Here is a 17,190-nt window from a genome sequence, read left to right as displayed (position 1 = left end):
GCCTCAAAACGATAGCCGCCCAACCCAACCAACGGACCAGCCCGAAAAGGGTTGAATGAGAACCGGGCCTAGACCGGGCCATTGTGCAACCACTTCATTTCGATTCTAATAACTCCAATTACAAATGGCGGATGGGATAAAGCCGTTGTGCATATGCGACCGGAGGGTGGGAAGGGTGGAATCTATGATTGCGTGGGCTCGTTTTCCATGAGAGCCTTCTGTTGGGGGTGGCTCAACTTGTTGCTGGACTTTATGACATGCCAGCCGCTTTATCCAGGCTATTATTTCAAGGATTTAATGTGAAGGGACAACGCTCGAATACACAGCCGCACGCCAATGCTACGGCCACTGCCACTGCCATCGCCATCGCCCTCGCCATGACCATACTCGTTTCCATTGCCGTGGGCTGGGATTTGCCTCGCAAAACAAATCACACATAAAAGGAACGAAAAAGGGCGAAGAATGGTCCACGTCCCCGTCCGCATCCGTCCACGTACCCACTGTGTGGAAAGATTCGAACAATTAGGCGCCACCGAATGTGTTGTTAGCTGCAGACTGTTGGGGGCAGAGAGAGGGAGTTCACATCGGAAATTCGTCAGTTAACAAATTTTATTCCTAGACACTCGTATGGATACTTAAAAGCTAATTTGTTGCAATATGATGGGGGAAGTAATTTTCGATGTGGTCGTTTAGGAAACGTTACCGTGGTGGAAGCTCTATTTGTATTCGGTGCTTACTTGACGCGGAAGCGGCGCAGAGTAGGTGGCAGATAATCCTGGCCAGCCACCACATTGGCGGGCAGGTACTCAGAGCTGGGAGAGCGCGATACACTGGCGGGGACCGACTGGGACGCCGGCGAGGCAAAGTTCAACACTGGAGCTCGACCCTCATTGGAGATGCGGGACACGCCTGGCAGCTGGTTGTACTGGTTCTGGATGGCAAGCTGGGCGTTGGCCGCATCCTCGGGAGTGCGGTACTTGACGAAGTGCACCTCAGGCTTGTTGCTGGAAGTCGACTTAAGGGCATTCAGCTGCTTGGCCAGGTTGGCAACGTCAGCCTGTTTGCTCAGCACATAGATGGCTGTCTCCTGTTGAGCTGACTGCTTGGCCAACTGCAGGGCGGCACGCTCGAAGCCCTGGTTCTCGGGTGTCCGGATGAAGACGACGCGCAGGTTCTTCTTCAGCGAACTGGCGATCTGCTGGTTGTTTACACCCTCATCGAACTGCTCCTCGGGCGCCGCGTAGCTGTAGAACTCCTTCTGGAACTCCTCGACCAGAGGCACAGCCTGGGGAATGATGGGGGCCTCGATGGGCTGTGAGAGCACTGCCTCTCCGCTCTGCACCTGCTGCAGCTGCTGCTGGATCTCGACGGGTATCTGTCCGCTGCCCGGGAGGAAGGAGAGGCCCTCATCTGCATGGGCCACGGGCTGGTAGTTGTACCCCAGCTTATCGGCACAGCAGCTGGCTGCAAAAAGGCAGAGAAGCTGTGGGAAGGTGGCGGCGAGTGGTTAGAGGTGATACTTTTCCCCAATCAATGGATTGTTGACTTACAATGAAGACGCGCATTGTGGCTGGGCTGGTGGCTTGGTCTTGGAGGTGACAAGAGGAACTAATGCTCAAAGTTCAACAAAGTCTCGCTTTTATAGCCACAAACGAAACATTGAGAGAGGGAGAGAAATCGATGCATTGGGACGTTTGACACTCATCCCCCTCCCACAACACAAAATGAGGGGATCGCCTGGTTTCGGTGTGACCTTGCCGTTGATTTCGATGCCATTCGATAGTCATTAAAATGCCTCGACCGTTTAAATATGCATGCGTCTTCCCTGGCTTAGGCCTAGACCTGATCCATGAACGTCTGACTTGCCTCTTTTTGATTTAAATGCACTCTGCGACATCTATAAATATGCATGGACCGATCGCGATTGCGAATGCTGCTGCTGCTGCCACTGCCACTGCCACTGCCACATTATCTAATTGATTTGTGTTGGCTGCGACAGGCCATAAAACAGACTCTCAGTCGATGCTCCACAGCAGCATCACAGAGGGAGAGCATCACAGCAACACAGCAGCTGCCACTGTGTTGAAATGCCGTGGAAAATAAACAGCTACTGGCTTTGCCGATAATATCTGGAAGTTGGCTGTTGGCTTTGAGTCTTTGGGTCCAGGCCGAGGCCCAGGCACTTGCCAGCCGACCCGGCTTAAGCCGGTAATTATAATTTTCATAATTTTCCACAACTTGGGTTTTTCGCTGTGCTTGCTCGCTGCTCGCTGCTGGCTGCTATCTGCCGGCTGGCTGTTGGCTGTTGGCCGCGGACGTCAATCTCTTTCGACGGTTCAGTTAATGAAGTTCTTTAACTAATTTAAACTTTTTGGCATCGTTTGATGGCCGAGCAAAATAAGAATTTAACATTTTTTATCAACAGCTGCGTGGGCCGAGGCCTGTCCTGAAGACACAGAGATACAAAGAGATACGGGAATGAATTCTCAAATTCATAATTACAATTTCCCCTGACAAGTCATTTGCTTTGGCATAATTCCCTGACTACCCGACAACGTCAAAGCCAAAGTTTGTAATGTACTCTGATAAGCAGGGATTGGTTGATTGAATATTGATTTTAATACAGCGTTCCCTGCTCCCCAAGCTCCCACTTGAACTATTTTCTATGATAGAATATATCGTATTCGGGGGAAAGTGAATCTATAAACTTTCGGCTACTCATGCTGGCTATTACCCCTCTGCCCCTTCCAAGAGGCGATTGCCTCGCAAAGTTGGACGCCTCGGGTGAAAATAACAAGAGCAAAACCAGCGCCAAAATCCGCCTAATTTGTGGATGGGATGGGTATGGCGCTCCGCAAAAACGGAGAAAAGATTGAAAAACACGCAAACTTGGCAGCTGCTGCTGCTGTTGCTGCTGGAGTGAATCCGATCCAAGACTTGGACCTTGGATACACCTGTCCCGAAATTGCAGCCAGTCATGAGTCGTCCTGGCAGCCGCTGCCTCTGGCCAGGATTAAAGCAGTTCTCGCTTTGGCTATGGCTCTGGCTCCGTGCAGCCTGCTCCAGCCTGCTGGATACAACACGAAGAGAGGAGTTTCCTCCTCATTCTCCTCAGCTCCTCTAGAGCAGAATGTGAGACCGGCAGCTTTGACGTGACTGGCAAACTTTTTGGCAGGCACCGCTAACGAGCGACGCTCCTACTCCCCCGCTCCCGTCACCGTCCCCGTCCACTATGTTGCTCGAAAATGCTTAAACTAAAACTTGCTCAACAGATTTTCAGTGGCAGGGCGCCTTTTTTACGGCTGCACTTCACCGTGTCATATGGCAATGGAGGTGGAAGTGTGTGTTTGACCTTTGACACTAAAACAATTTGCAAAGCGAAATGATGTCAGCCTCTGTGTCCTCCTGCTTCACTCCCACTTCCCTATTCCACTTCCTGCTCTTCCTCCTGCATCTTGTCGTAATTTAGTTGAAACATTCTTAAAGCAGCGCCTGTCGTAAAGTCCGTGGCGACACAGAAGTTTGGGGCAGCGGATGCGACAGCGTTTGGGGCTCATGTGGGGAGGGGCGAGGGCGAGCTGCGGGAAAACTCCAAGTGTAGCTCATTAAAAAGTTTTCCAACGACAAGCAACAGCAACAGCAACGGCGACATTTGCTCAAGAAAACATTTGCATGGTTGGAAGCAAAGAGGAGTTGGATACCAACACCTTAATGATTATCTAAGAGATACTTTGAAGATACTCTTAATCCACGAAGTGTGTGTGGCCGGGCTCTGGGAGAACTCAAAAGTAAAATGTTACGTTCTGAGGCCGTGCCGTGCCGTACCGTGTAATTAATTATTCATAATAGCTATAAGAGCTATACATAGATAAACATCGGCCGCGTCGCCGTCTTGGCCAGCTTTCCATCCTTTCACGGCCTTGGCTACAACTAAATGTTTTTTGATTGAAATTTCAATTAAATTTGTTTGCCAAGTAATGCAAAGACAGCACAGCGAATCCTCGAAATACATTGAGTAATTTATGGGCGTTGTTGCGTTGTTTTTTGGCGCGAAACAATTATTCGCATAATTTCCATTAAGCAACGGGAGAAATTTCCCAGAAATTTAGTAATTCAAACGCCACAAAACTTTGTCTTTATTTACTAATTACAATTATAATTTAATTTAGTTTTTACAGTCTTTGGCAGAGGCCCTTTTCTACTTACAACCTAGCGGTGCTTTCCTGGCGGCAGGTATTCCCGGAACAGTGCCTGCAGCCGGGCCATCTCCAGTTCTGTGGCCTCCTCGTGCACTTCATAGTCAGAGCCACCTTTCGGCAGGATCTTGAAAATGACAGGCTCCGGCTGGCGGATTGTCTGGGGGACAGGTGGTCGAACAGTCTGGGGTATCACAGGCTGACTCAATGTCTGCAGCTGGGGCTTCACCTCGAAGACGTCGGCTGTCTCGATGGCGTGGCTAATACTGTTGCCGGGCAGCTGATCGTAGCCGCTCCTCAGGCTGGCCAGAGCCCGGGTGACATCTGCGGGAGTTCGGTACTTGACAAAGTGCACCGAGGGCTTGTGCTCCGCCTGCTGTTGGATGGCGGCTTGCTGTTGAGCCAGGGCTGCGGTGTCCGCTTGTCGCTGCAGCACATAAATATCCAGTGGATTCTGGGAAGCCAGCTGCTTGGCCGTCAGCGTGAAGATATTGGTCTCCGGGGTGCGGATGAAGACGACCTGCTGGGGCGGCACCAGGGCCTTGGCCAACTGGCGGGCTGCCTGCCAGGGCGCTGCCTGATCCTCATCCGGCGGAGCTGCGTAGGTGAAGTATTCCGTAGCCAAAGGGCGCTTCGGGGCGTAGTCACTGTTGGCCGGGAGGTAGGCGTTGTTCAGGGCATGGCTAATGCTGAAGAGCAGCGAGATGGACTGTGGATAGACACGGTTATTTTCTGGTTATCAGATAGCATCGCTTTCATCCTATTCCTACATACCATCAGGGTGCGCATGCTGAGAGGATCTTCTAAGTGTGCTATGGATGGCGGCCTGCCGCGGCTGATTTTCACCGTTCGAAGCTCTGTTTGGTTATAGTTTAGTCACAGCAACAAAACCATCCTTATATACGACACAAACAACAAGAGATGCTCGAAAGTAAGCTGACTTCTCGGCAGCGTCTCTCGGCTCTCTTTATGATTTTATGTTTTATTTAATTTTTTGCATTCGTTTTTCTTTTTATGAACTTATAAAAGATTTTTGCAAACACTGGCTCTGGCCAGCTAGCTCTGACGCTGGCTGTGGCTCTGCTCTGGTTTTGTGTGTGTTTGCTGCTCCGATTATCCATGTTAATGTCGTTTAATTTTGAAATGCAAATTTGTGGGCTTGCAAGACACCCGAGACAAAAGCCAAGTCCAAGCCAAATACGAGCCCAACAGCTACAGCCCATACGTGACCCGGGCACGGCGTGAACTTGAATTTAATTCGCATAAAATTTACAAATGAGCTCCCAATTTGAATTAGTTATAAAATATTTTCATATGCTATTGGGGCACCCTTGTTGTCGCTTGTCATAGACAAAGCCATTTGTTGTGACTGCTCCCCCGGCGGAGCGGCAGCAGAAGCAGCAGCAGCTGCTCTCCGGAGAGGCTTACACCTCCGCAGCTTTACTTTCACTTGGAAGATATTTTTATGGTCGACGTTTTATGGCTACCTGATTCGTTAATTTACACGTCATTTTGATGCTTGTTTTTTTCAGAGTCTTCTTTTTGTCATAAGCAAACGAGCATCATCGCATCGCCTAGGCCAGGCTCGGACTCGCATCTGATAAGCCGCTTAACAAATTTACAACTTAGACCCGGACCGATCACCGACCCGTTGAGATCTCACCAAAGAAGCAGAAGCGTAAGCAGAAACCCTGGTGGCAGGCAATTCATTGATATCTTGGGTTTTATTTGCAGCTACAACTAGATACACACGGGGCATGGCAGTCTTATGGAACTATTTTAATGTCTTAATTAGCGGAGGCATGTTTAGAGGTGGGCGCGTCTTCGGCGCTTGGAGACTTGCTGGGAACGATAGTAGTTGGAGGAGGATAGCTCTGTGGGAAAGACCATGCGACTGCCCGAGCGCCGTCTCTCGTTGGCTCGGAAACCGGTGCGAAGCGATCTCCCGGATCGTTCATCCAAGTCGTCGTAGCTGCCACCAAGATCCTGCTGCGGCTCAGGCAGAGGAGGCAAATCGATCTGCCCCAGAGTGCCTGCTGCCCCAGATCCAGCTCCAGCTGCATTGTAGCCCTGAGAAATGGAGGCATAGTTGGGCAAGGACGGCAGATATCCTGCTTGGGGAGGAGATGGGGGAAGGTAACTCGATTGAGGAGCTGGTGGCAGGTAATTCGTTTGCGGACGAGGTGCTGGTGGCAAATAGCTTGGTTGGGGGACTGGTGGCAAGTAGCTCGTCTGGGGCAAAGGTGTCGGCAAGTAACTGGTCGAAGGAGAAGGTGTTGGCAAGTAGCTGGACTGAGGAGATGGTGGCAAGTAACCAGGCCGTGGTGGTGGTGAGGCCGGCAATTGGGGCTCTGGATAGTAGCCCTGGTCCTGGTCCGGCTGCGGCTGCGGCTGCTGCTCCGGATAGTAGCCCAATGAGGATGCCTGTGCTGGCTGCGGGGACCCCGTTCCGCCGTACTGCTCCTGAATGTGCAGCTGTGCCTGGGCTGCCTCCGCTTCCGTCCTGTATTTGACAAAATGAACTTGGGGCTTGTGTTTGTGCTGCGCCTTCACGGCGCTCAGTTGGCTTGCCAATTCGTTCGAATCCGTCTGCTTGTTCAGCACATAGATGGCAGTCTTATCTTCGGTGGTCTGCTTGGCCAGTGCGTTGAGAGCCCCCACCACGGCCTTGTTTTCCGGGGCCTTGATGAACACCACCTGCAGGTTCTTCTGCGCGAGAGAGGCCAATTTTGTCTCCACCAGGTCCGCCTCCTCGGTGGAGTCGTAGGGCGCTTCGAAGGCATAAAAATGCTTGTGGAAATCGGCATGGTCGTGGTAGTGTTCATTAGCTAATGTTGGATAACCACCATCTCCAGCGGTTCCTTCGCTTCCATAGTCCTGAGCCGCAGCTCCATAACTGTTGAGGAGTGCATTGTTCTGCTGGTACTGGTACCCCAACTCTGCCGAGCAGGTGGCCAGAAATACAAGAAACTAAAATATCTTTATTAATATCTTGAAATACCTACAATATCCATTCCACTTACCACGATTCCTAACATGATATAACCACAGCGAAGAGCAACAGGCATTTGTCAGACAATCAACCAGCTCCGGTGCGTTTTATAATCTTAAGTCGTCTACCCAACCCCGCCAAATCGGGACTAATGATGGAACCGAGTCGTCCCGCCTTATAGGGTAAATAGTTCAATGTCGCGCTACGAAATTCGCCAGCTATTCCCAGACGCTTACAACATTTCGCATTAACAATATTTTATTTTAATTTTATTTTGGACTTCTCGTCTCGAAAATCGCAATACAAACTATTCAACAGAGATGGTCTCCATGTGGAGAAGGAGAGATGGGTCGCAGCGAGTGCGTAGGAATCAGTGAGGGTCAGTCGGGTCAGTCGGTTCAGTCGGCTGTCGTACGGCTCTTACAGGCGGCGACGCAGCACCGACGCGGGCAGGTAGGAGTTCTCCGGCGAGGAGGGAGCGGCCACTGGACGAGCGGGTGCCTGGGAGGCGAAGTTTAGCACTGGGGCAACACCGCCGTTCTGGATGGAGGAAGATCCTCCAAGCTGATCGTACTGTCCCTGGATGGCCTGCTGGGCATTGGCAGCGTCCTCGGGAGTGCGGTACTTGACGAAGTGCACCTCGGGCTTGTTGTTGTTGTTGCTGCGAATGGAGTTCAGCTTGTTGGCCAAATCTCCGATGTCAGCCTGCTTGTTCAGGACATAGATGGCGGTCTCCTGCTGGCCGGCCTGCTTGGCCAGGGCCAGGGCAGCATTCTCCAGGCCACGGTTCTCGGGTCCCTTGATGAAGATCACGCGCAGGGCCTTGTTCAAGGAGCTGGACACCTGCTCGGATCCAGCTGGCTCGTTGAAGGCGCTCTCATCGGCGGTGTACGTGAAGAACTCCTTCTGCAGCTCGGTCTGGGGAGCGGAGTAGTTGGGGGCGTCAGCCGAGGGAGCAGCTTCGGGAGCGCTAACAAAAGGTTCAGAGGGGGCATTGAATGTGGGCTGTTCCTGGGTGGCAGCCGCCGCGGGGCTGTAGGATTGTCCGCCAGTGGATTGGGTGTACGAGGGTTGGGCAGCAGCTTGGCTATATGATGGTCCGGCAGCAGAGGGAGCATAGGACGATGAGCCAGTGGAGGCAGATGGCTGATAGTTGTAGCCGAGCGAGTCAGCGCTGGCAGCAGCCACAAGGCAAAGGGCCTAAAGGAGTAGCAGAAGAAGGAGATTATAGTAGTCTTTAAATGAGTACTGACCAATCGAGGACTTACAATTAGGAAGCGCATCTTGGGACTTGTGTGTAGGTAGATAACTCCGATCGGTTTGCTGGGTAAACTTCGAGTATGCTGATGTCACAGACGCCCACGTCTTTTATGCGAAACTAAAGCTCGAAAAGGGGACTGCAGTTTGCAGCTCTCCTAATTAGCATTCCGCATTTTAATTGGGTGTCTTTTATTTTTGCACCTCATTTGGAGCAGGTCGATATTGGATGTTTGTCGCCAGTAATTCGCTGGCCATTCGCTCCCTCATCAGCGCCATCAGAGCATCGCCTCTTGCCAATTCCCATTCGCTTTTTGGCCACTTTTAATTTTAATTTGTACTTTTTTGTTTTTTTTTCGCATTTTTACTCGTATCGTTTGGTCTCAGTCTCAGTCTCAGGTTTGGTCTTGGCTCTGGGCATCGTTATCTGTGTTTTTCGCGCTTGGCTTGGCTTTTTTGCATAATTTGTCGACGAGCATAATTTTATATGATTTTTCTAACAGACTCTGGTGACGTTTCTGTTTTCGTTTTATGCTAATCAGCCGTAGTGGGTGCTCTTGAACAGAGCAGTCGATGTCCACTTTGGCTCTTTGTTATTGGCAATTCATCCGGCCGCTCTGTTATCACTCATACATTATGTATTACCCGATCCGATCCGAACCGATCCAGGCCCGTACCGTCTTGGTCTTGGTTCCGTCTTGCAGTTGCCATAAATTTACGCGCTAATAGTTTGTCTAACCTTTTACTTCACGCAGATTAACATTTTAATTATGATAAAAAAATTTCGTCGATTGTTTCGCCTGCATTCAAGAAAACAAAATATGTTAATTTTTTTTATTGATTTCCACTTGTATTCCATTTGGCGCCGTCGCTTCGGAATTTTTATTGCCACTCGGGGCATGTAATAAACGCCGAAATCTGCAATTTTTCAATCAAATCCGCTCCGAGTGAGTAATCTGCGTCCACCATCGACATTCACTTTTGACACTGACAACTTCATACGAACTTCATCCCACCACTCACTGTTCAGAGCGCCCAACTAAATAGTAAAACACTTGATTGCTTCAGTTTAAAGTATAATTGTATTTGAGGCGTTCGAAAAATCAATAGATAACACAAGAGCTAACAAATGGCAGATGGAAGAGCTCGAAAAGAGCTTTGGTTATGGCCTTCCTAGTAACGGAAGCGCAGGCGACGCAGCACCGACGAGGGCAGGTACGAGTTCTCAGGGATCTGGGCCTGGGCCTGACGCACTGGTCCCGCGGAGGCGAAGTTCAGGGCGTTGGCCACACCACCATCATGGGCCTGAGAGGATCCACCCAACTGGTCGTACTGGCTCTGGATGGCGCGCTGGGCGTTGGCAGCGTCCTCGGGAGTGCGGTACTTGACGAAGTGCACCTCGGGCTTGTTGTTCGAGTTGCTGCGGATGGCATTCAGCTTGCTGGCCAGATCTCCGATATCGGCCTGCTTGTTCAGGACATAGATGGCGGTCTCCTGCTGGGCAGCCTGCTTGGCCAGAGCCAGAGCAGCGTTCTCCAAGCCACGGTTCTCGGGTCCCTTGATGAAGACGACGCGCAGACCCTTGTTCACAGAGCTGGAGACGCGTTCCAAAGCCTCGGGTTCATCGAAGTCCTGTTCGTTGGCGGAGAAGGTAAAGAATTCCTTGTTGAGCTCAGCAGATGGAGCGGGAGCTTCGTAGCTGACGGGACCACTGAAGCCACCACCAAGACCGGAAGATCCAAGACCGGAGGATCCCAAGCCGGAAGATCCCAGACCGGAAGATCCCAGACCAGAAGATCCCAGACCAGAGCTGCCAAAGCCAGAGGATCCCAGATCCGAGGATCCAAGACCAAGTCCGGACAGGCCGCTGGAGCCACCGCCCAGACCGCTGTCCAGGCTGCCGAAGTTGCTGCCGCCTCCCAGACCTCCCAGGCTTCCTCCGAGTCCTTGGAGTCCTCCTCCGATGCTACCACTACCGATGCTGCCGCCGCCGATGCTACCACCACCAATGCTGCCGCTGCCAGGAGCAAAGGACAGGCCGGAGTTGGAGTGGCCCACGGGCTTGTAGTTGTAGCCGAGTTTGTCGGCGCAGGCGACGGCCACGAGGCACAGGACGATGAAGGCGCGCATCTTTGTTGATGTTCTACTTGGAGCTCTCGATTGAGAATGATGTCGGAGGTGGCCGGTGGGCCATTTATATACATGGATGTCAATCAGAACAAGCGCTTGACAATCATGCTAGAGATCACGATAAGGTCCGCATTGTTTGGGCCAACCTGTTTTTCTTTTCTTCTTGTTGGCGGTGTCTATGTCTATTTTGGCCTAGTCGCAGCCCAAGAAGCCACAACAACAACAACCAATACGAGCAGCAGCAGCGGCAGAAGTTGCGGTGGCGTCGTTGGCGGTGGCGGCGTTGGGGGCGACGGTGTTGATTAAAATTTGATGAACTTGCAGCTTACAATCCAACGAATCTTTATGCAAATCAGCAGCTCAGGCAGCGACGATAGCCACAAAGGGCTGGGCGGCAGCAGCTCCAAATTGTTCGACTGTGCAGTAGCCAGGTCCCTTTGTTCATTCATTTTGTTATGCAAATCGCTATGATGCCCCGCGCGATGATTGAAAGTAAGACTCTGCTCTGACCAATGCTTTTGGGCTAATTTCCCAGCTTAATAATTTTAAATTGCTTGGCTCCCTCCATGGACTTGGCCATTGTCAGCTGTCGTCTGCCGTCTAATGCAATTTGTCAAACGACGCGGCAGATTCAATTTGCCGAATGCGTGGGCTCCGCCACGAGGTGGCCCAAGTAGCAGGCAGATACAGATACCCGATAAGCCGTGTGTTATACACCGGATTATACAAAACGCTGCGGCAGAGAACATGTTATATTTCCGCTCATTTGCAATTTTCATAAACAGCCTAGCCGGCGGACTCATAATTCAGCATTCAGCCCGTCGGACCCGTTTGCCAGACGAAATGCGCGCCTCGCCGCCCAAGACTGCGGAGTGGAGCGGAGTTCAAAACAGACTATAACACGGAATACGTAAAATACTGACATTCCGAAACTCGCAAATACGTATCATTTCCATGTCTAGGAATGTTCGTTGAGTAGATCCGCAAACTATTTGGCAATTTAGATTTAACAAACAAATTTATTTTCGTATCATAAGAAAAACAGTAACAAAGGAATGTCGGCAACGGACTGGGATCTTAGAATCGCAGGCGGCGCAGAATGTTAGCGGGCAGGTAGGTGCTTCCAGGCGTCGATGGGGGCACATAGGAGGAGATTGGAGCAGTGGCCTCGGGCAGGCCAGAGGGCACGAACGGTCCCTGGGCGATGCCGGCGCCTGCGGGGGCGGCCACTGGAGCAGGAGCGCTTGAGGCGAAGTTCAGGGCTGGGGCAACACCACCATCGGTGGACTGGGAGGATCCTCCAAGCTGATCGTACTGTCCTTGGATGGCGCGCTGGGCGTTGGCCGCATCCTCGGGAGTGCGGTACTTGACGAAGTGAACCTCGGGCTTGTTGTTGTTGTTGCTGCGGATGGCATTCAGCTTGCTGGCCAGATCTCCGATATCAGCCTGCTTGTTCAGGACATAGATGGCGGTCTCCTGCTGGGCAGCTTGCTTGGCCAGGGCCAGGGCAGCGTTCTCCAGACCACGGTTCTCAGGTCCCTTGATGAAGACGACTCGCAGGGCCTTGTTCAGGGCGCTGGACACCTTCTCGGAGGCAGCGGGGTCGTTGAAATCACCCTCGTCGGCGGTGTAGGTAAAAAACTCCTTCTCCAGCTCAGCCTGGGGAGCGGCGTAGTTGGGGGAACCAGACGAAGAGGCTCCTACGGGACCGTCGATCGGTGCGGAGGGTCCAGCGGCAAAGCTGGGAGCATCGTTGCTGGACAATCCCGATGGCTGGAAGCTGCTCAATCCGGACGGCTGGAAGCTGGGTGCATCATTGCTGCCCGATTCCGATGGCTGGAAGCTGGGTCCCGCTGCAAAGCTGGGCGACTCATTGCTGGCCAGGCCGGATGGCTGGAAGCTGAGTCCGGAGGGTGAGTGCGCCACAGGCTGGTAGTTGTAGCCCAGTTTGTCGGCACTGGCCACTGCGGCGAGGCAAAAGCAGAGGATGAGGGAGAACTGACGCATGTTTAGCTGACGGATTGGCGGAGGAGTGTGATGCTGGTGGCAGGTGGTTCTTTGGCTTTTATGCAGATGGTTATGTGAGGCATTTACTCTTATGCAAAAAGCTCTTGCATAAAGCGGTCTAATTATGGTCGATACGCCGGAGCCCGGGCGACTAAAATATGCAAGAGATCCACTCGATTGCACTGCTATTTCGCTCGGCGAGGGTCGGTCGGCTACGTGGCTTGGCAGGAAGAAGCGATGCGATGTCCATGTATACTAGTAGTATTATGGCTGTCGCCATAAAACTCATATTAAATTCAATATGCTTATGTGCTGTTTTAATCAATAATTTTCGTTATTCTTCTTCGCGGCTCAACCTTGCCAAAGTTGGCAACTTCACATAGCCTTATCGTTGAAATCAATAAAATCGAACTACAAAAAGGTATGCTGAGTCGTAAAGCCGATTCGGGTAAATTTCATTCCCTCTTACTCACCTTTGAGTAGGAGGAGCCTCGGCCCCGCTCCGCACCGCACCGCAACGCACCCCCTGGGGCGGGCCGGGATGAGAAGTGTCGCCCACAATTGGTCCGCGAGCAAACAAAACGTTTGGCAGACCGTTTCACATGCAAATGAGGCGCGCCTAGTCGCGTTGTTGCTGCCAAAAATAAATATTTTAACGATTCGCGAAATTATTATTGCCTTTTTCAGCGGCTTTGTTCGCTTTGTGTGTTTTGTCCGTTTGTATGCTGAGATTTATGCAAATGTTGCGGGTGGAGGCGACCTTCCGCAGTCGCTCGTCCGCGCCGGAAGTGCGGCTCCGACTTCATTGCTAAATATAGCCGCCATCTTCTTTCTGCCTAACCTCTAATTGAAAACTGCACTGCAGCGACTTGTCAGCGACAAATAAAACAGTCTGATAATTGGTCTATTAATAAACTACTTGGCGCCATCTGGTTTGGCAATCGGAATCGAAATCACAGTCTCTTATCTGTGATCTGTGATCCAATCCCCAACCCGATGCTCTCTGGTCCAGCTATTTCTGGTCATCATCTAATTTGCATTGAAACTTCCAAAAAAAAAACATGGCTTAGTGTCGCAGAGCTATGCAAAAATCTGCAGCCGCAACAGAAAACGACATAAAAATATATATAATAAAACAAACGTATTTTAAGCAGATTATTTATGCATTTTCAAAGCAAATTTAGACTCTTCATAATTCATACGAGTTTATATTAATAATGCAGTGGTCGCCCCTTGTTTCAGATCATTAATTTCGCCGAATTTTGCCAAATCGAAGAACTGAATCTTGCACTTATAAAAGCCCAGAGTGCACGGAACTAAGGCAGTTACAAATCATCTCTCCAATCCACCAAATCACAAATCGCACTCCACAATCACAATGCGTGCTTTCATCGTCCTTTGCCTCGTGGCCCTGGCCAGCGCCGACAAACTGGGCTACAACTACCAGCCCGTGGCTCACTCCCCCTCCGGACTCAGCTTCCAGCCATCCGGCCTGGCCAGCAATGAGGCGCCCAGCTTTGCAGCGGGACCCAGCTTCCAGCCATCCGGATTGAGCAGCTTCCAGCCATCCGGATTGAGCAGCTTCCAGCCATCGGGATTGGCCAGCAATGATGCTCCTAGCTTTGCCGCTGGACCCTCCGCACCGATCGACGGTCCCGTAGGAGCCTCTTCGTCTGGTTCCCCCAACTACGCCGCTCCCCAGGCTGAGCTGGAGAAGGAGTTCTTCACCTACACCGCCGACGAGGGTGACTTCTACGATCCAGCAGCCTCCGAGAAGGTGTCTAGCGCCCTGAACAAGGCCCTGCGAGTCGTCTTCATCAAGGGACCCGAGAACCGTGGTCTGGAGAACGCTGCCCTGGCCCTGGCCAAGCAGGCTGCCCAGCAGGAGACCGCCATCTATGTCCTGAACAAGCAGGCCGATATCGGAGATCTGGCCAACAAGCTGAACTCCATCCGCAGCAACAACAACAACAAGCCCGAGGTGCACTTCGTCAAGTACCGCACTCCCGAGGATGCGGCCAACGCCCAGCGCGCCATTCAAGGACAGTACGATCAGCTTGGAGGATCCTCCCAGTCCACCGATGGTGGTGTCGCTTCCTCCCTAAACTTCGCCTCCCAGCCGGCGCCTGCTCATGAAAATCTTGGTGGTTCTGCCAGCGCTCCAGGCGCTAGCTACTTGCCTGCCAACATTTTCCGCCGTCTCCGTTTCTAAGATGGAACTAAAAATTGTTGATTTGTTGATTATTGTTTAAATAAATGAAAATATAATACGAATTTCAAATTGATTTTTCTTCTGAACAAAGAGCCGATCCTTAGGATAATCATCTGAAATGTCTTTTGAAATTTTGAATTTTGAATTTCGTATATCATATAACTCTTCGAATTGTGTTATATTGGTTTTAAATTCTATTATAGTATTCGGCTAAATTCTTTTAAATTCTATTCTTTTTTTCCGTCTATTTGTGCGCAGCCACAAACCAAAGAAGAAAGATCATTTGTGTCTAAAAGGAATTGACTCCTAAACATATGCTTTAAAAAAACCTCTTGCCATAAAGTTGAATAGTCTTAATAAAACTTGAAGCCCGGAAAAAACTGTATTTCTCTATATTAATAAGATTTAAAGCATTAAATATTATCATAAAATTTTTACAAGGTGATGTCAATTCTGACTTGGTTTCTTTATAAATAGACTTTGGAGACGAATCTCAGCCAGAATGATGCCTGAATGATGTAATTTGAGTTTTCGTCCCATTCTGACCGAAGTGATCTTATGGGGAGAGGTCGGTTTCCCACTGACGCAATGTGTTATTGATGGGACTTATGTAGAGGACTATTTAGTGTGGAATTCCCCTGCCGATCTGAAACTAGTTTCCAGCCACATACGTGGACAAACGAAGAGTTCAAAAAGCTCTTCCGACAACATTCTTCTTGACTTTGCACCCTCGAACTAGAACTAGAAACTTGTTCGATTTCTAACTCACTTTCGATTCATGGTGAGACAGAGATTCATAAACTATCAATGGAATCAGCATATCTGTAGGTTAATTTTATTGACTTGTAGGCGGAACTCCTAGAATGCAACGCATTGTTGTCGACTTTAACGACCGCTAGAACATTTATTGCCGACTCTTACTTTTGCGAAACGGGTTCGATAGTTTTGCAGCATTTTCCCAGTCGAATTCCAATCTGTTTCAGATCGGCCGAGAATAGAACCCGGCGCCGGGAACCGGTCCTCTAAAGCGCCTCTGCACTTGGGCAGAAAGTCGGGGTTCGCCGACTGGATCGGCATCGGCTCTATATAGGAATTAGATAGTTTTGCATAATCATTTCATAAGCGCAACACTTTGCATAAAAAACTAGTTGAGTTATGGACGAACCCGTCGGGAATCATTTCGGCTATTTCGGCTATTGTTCTAAGGCCGATCCCGCTGCGGTTCTTCCGTATAAAAGGTGCGCGCCGCAGCCTCAGGATTCAGTCTTGGCCTTTGCCTGTTCACTACACCTCAATCTACCAATCATCGACAATGCGTTTCCTCATCGCTCTCTGCCTGGTTGGCGCCGCATGCGCCCAGTACAACTACGGTGCGGGACAGTACACTGGCTCCGCCTCCGAAAATGTTCCTAGCTACTCCGGCGGCTCTGACAGCTCCTACGATGCCGCACCCAGCAACCAGAGGAACGACTACGCGCCCTCAAGCGAGCTGAACAAGGAATACTACACCTTCGAGGCTGATGAGAACGAGTTCGAGGATCCTCTTGCCGCCCAGAAGATTGCTGGCTCCGTGAACAAGGGTCTCCGTGTGGTCTTCATCAAGGGACCCGAAAACCGTGGCTTGGAGAACGCTGCCCTGGCCCTGGCCAAGCAGGCTGCCGAGCAGAGGACCGCCATCTATGTCCTGAACAAGCAGGCCGATATCGGAGATCTGGCCAACAAGCTGAATGCCGTCCGCCAGAATGCCAACAACAAGCCCGAGGTGCACTTCGTCAAGTACCGCACTCCCGAGGACGCTGCCAACGCCCAGCGCGCCATCCAGAGCCAGTATGACAACCTCGGTGGATCCTCTCAGTCCATCAACGGAGGCATTGCCAACGCCATCAACTTCGCCTCGCAGGCCCCAGCGGGTCCCTCCCGTCAGTCCGGTGGCAACTACTCGCCGCCCGGAGCCGTGAGCAACTCGTACCTGCCCGCCAACATCCTGCGTCGCCTGCGCGTCCGTTAAGGAGGGTATCCGCCCGCACTGATTGTTGTTGTATATTTTCCCCAGTTGTACCAATTTTTAAACGAATAAAGACGAAAAAAACGATGTAAACCCAAATTCCAGTCGATGGGAGTATGTCTTGTGTAATATGGCGGTCGCATTCCATGTTCAGCATTGCTGGCCGCATTGTGTGCGGTTATTGCATTTTTATGCTCATGTTTTTTATTTTTATTGATTTTCCTTATAATAACATTTATGCAAAGCTGAATTGCTCCGAGCTGGGCCCAAGCGCACACAAAGGCCGAGCGCTGCTACTTTGTAGGCGGAAAAAACATTTAGCGGCGTCATCGCTTTGTCTTCGAGAAGCTGCGCTGACAGCCTCGAAGACAGATTTGTATAAATAATAACC

The 17,190-nt window shown here is 50.9% G+C and overlaps 8 protein-coding genes across 8 annotated transcripts; 2 read left to right on the top strand and 6 right to left on the bottom strand.

Annotated features, from left to right (window-relative positions):
- Window positions 1-614: 614 nt before the first annotated feature.
- On the bottom strand, window positions 615-1,686 carry LOC108154570. The gene is made up of 2 exons (XM_017284868.2): window positions 1,551-1,686; window positions 615-1,483 (listed from the first exon to the last, which is right to left on the bottom strand). The coding sequence occupies exons 1-2, from the start codon at window positions 1,563-1,565 to the stop codon at window positions 734-736; spliced, it is 765 nt and encodes a 254-aa protein (XP_017140357.2). The 5' UTR covers window positions 1,566-1,686; the 3' UTR covers window positions 615-733.
- Window positions 1,687-4,196: 2,510 nt separating this feature from the next.
- LOC108153963 lies at window positions 4,197-5,477 on the bottom strand. Its single transcript, XM_033390012.1, has 2 exons — window positions 4,971-5,477; window positions 4,197-4,905 (listed from the first exon to the last, which is right to left on the bottom strand). The coding sequence occupies exons 1-2, from the start codon at window positions 4,983-4,985 to the stop codon at window positions 4,210-4,212; spliced, it is 711 nt and encodes a 236-aa protein (XP_033245903.1). The 5' UTR covers window positions 4,986-5,477; the 3' UTR covers window positions 4,197-4,209.
- A 525-nt stretch (window positions 5,478-6,002) lies between these two features.
- Window positions 6,003-7,264, bottom strand: LOC108153964. The gene is made up of 3 exons (XM_017284061.2): window positions 7,220-7,264; window positions 6,583-7,166; window positions 6,003-6,423 (listed from the first exon to the last, which is right to left on the bottom strand). Exons 1-3 carry the CDS (start codon window positions 7,262-7,264, stop codon window positions 6,003-6,005), a joined length of 1,050 nt encoding a protein of 349 aa, XP_017139550.2.
- A 219-nt stretch (window positions 7,265-7,483) lies between these two features.
- Window positions 7,484-8,508, bottom strand: LOC108153965. The gene is made up of 2 exons (XM_017284062.2): window positions 8,457-8,508; window positions 7,484-8,388 (listed from the first exon to the last, which is right to left on the bottom strand). Exons 1-2 carry the CDS (start codon window positions 8,469-8,471, stop codon window positions 7,609-7,611), a joined length of 795 nt encoding a protein of 264 aa, XP_017139551.1. The 5' UTR covers window positions 8,472-8,508; the 3' UTR covers window positions 7,484-7,608.
- A 1,069-nt stretch (window positions 8,509-9,577) lies between these two features.
- Window positions 9,578-10,591, bottom strand: LOC108154550 (glycine, alanine and asparagine-rich protein). The gene has a single exon (XM_017284853.2). It carries the CDS (start codon window positions 10,573-10,575, stop codon window positions 9,619-9,621), a length of 957 nt encoding a protein of 318 aa, XP_017140342.2. The 5' UTR covers window positions 10,576-10,591; the 3' UTR covers window positions 9,578-9,618.
- Window positions 10,592-11,652: 1,061 nt separating this feature from the next.
- Window positions 11,653-12,582, bottom strand: LOC108154574. The gene is made up of 2 exons (XM_017284874.2): window positions 12,413-12,582; window positions 11,653-12,316 (listed from the first exon to the last, which is right to left on the bottom strand). The coding sequence occupies exons 1-2, from the start codon at window positions 12,580-12,582 to the stop codon at window positions 11,653-11,655; spliced, it is 834 nt and encodes a 277-aa protein (XP_017140363.2).
- Window positions 12,583-13,960: 1,378 nt separating this feature from the next.
- LOC108153966 lies at window positions 13,961-14,794 on the top strand. The gene is made up of 2 exons (XM_033388159.1): window positions 13,961-14,104; window positions 14,171-14,794. Exons 1-2 carry the CDS (start codon window positions 13,961-13,963, stop codon window positions 14,792-14,794), a joined length of 768 nt encoding a protein of 255 aa, XP_033244050.1.
- Window positions 14,795-16,072: 1,278 nt separating this feature from the next.
- Window positions 16,073-16,862, top strand: LOC108154584. The gene has a single exon (XM_017284887.2). The coding sequence runs from the start codon at window positions 16,107-16,109 to the stop codon at window positions 16,800-16,802; it is 696 nt and encodes a 231-aa protein (XP_017140376.1). The 5' UTR covers window positions 16,073-16,106; the 3' UTR covers window positions 16,803-16,862.
- The last annotated feature ends 328 nt before the right edge of the window (window positions 16,863-17,190 follow it).

The sequence above is a fragment of the Drosophila miranda genome, chromosome 2 (assembly GCF_003369915.1).
Source record: "Drosophila miranda strain MSH22 chromosome 2, D.miranda_PacBio2.1, whole genome shotgun sequence".
Lineage (NCBI taxonomy): Eukaryota > Metazoa > Arthropoda > Insecta > Diptera > Drosophilidae > Drosophila > Drosophila miranda.
Note: the sequence above shows the minus strand (reverse complement) of the source record. Positions and strands in the feature narration are given on the sequence as shown.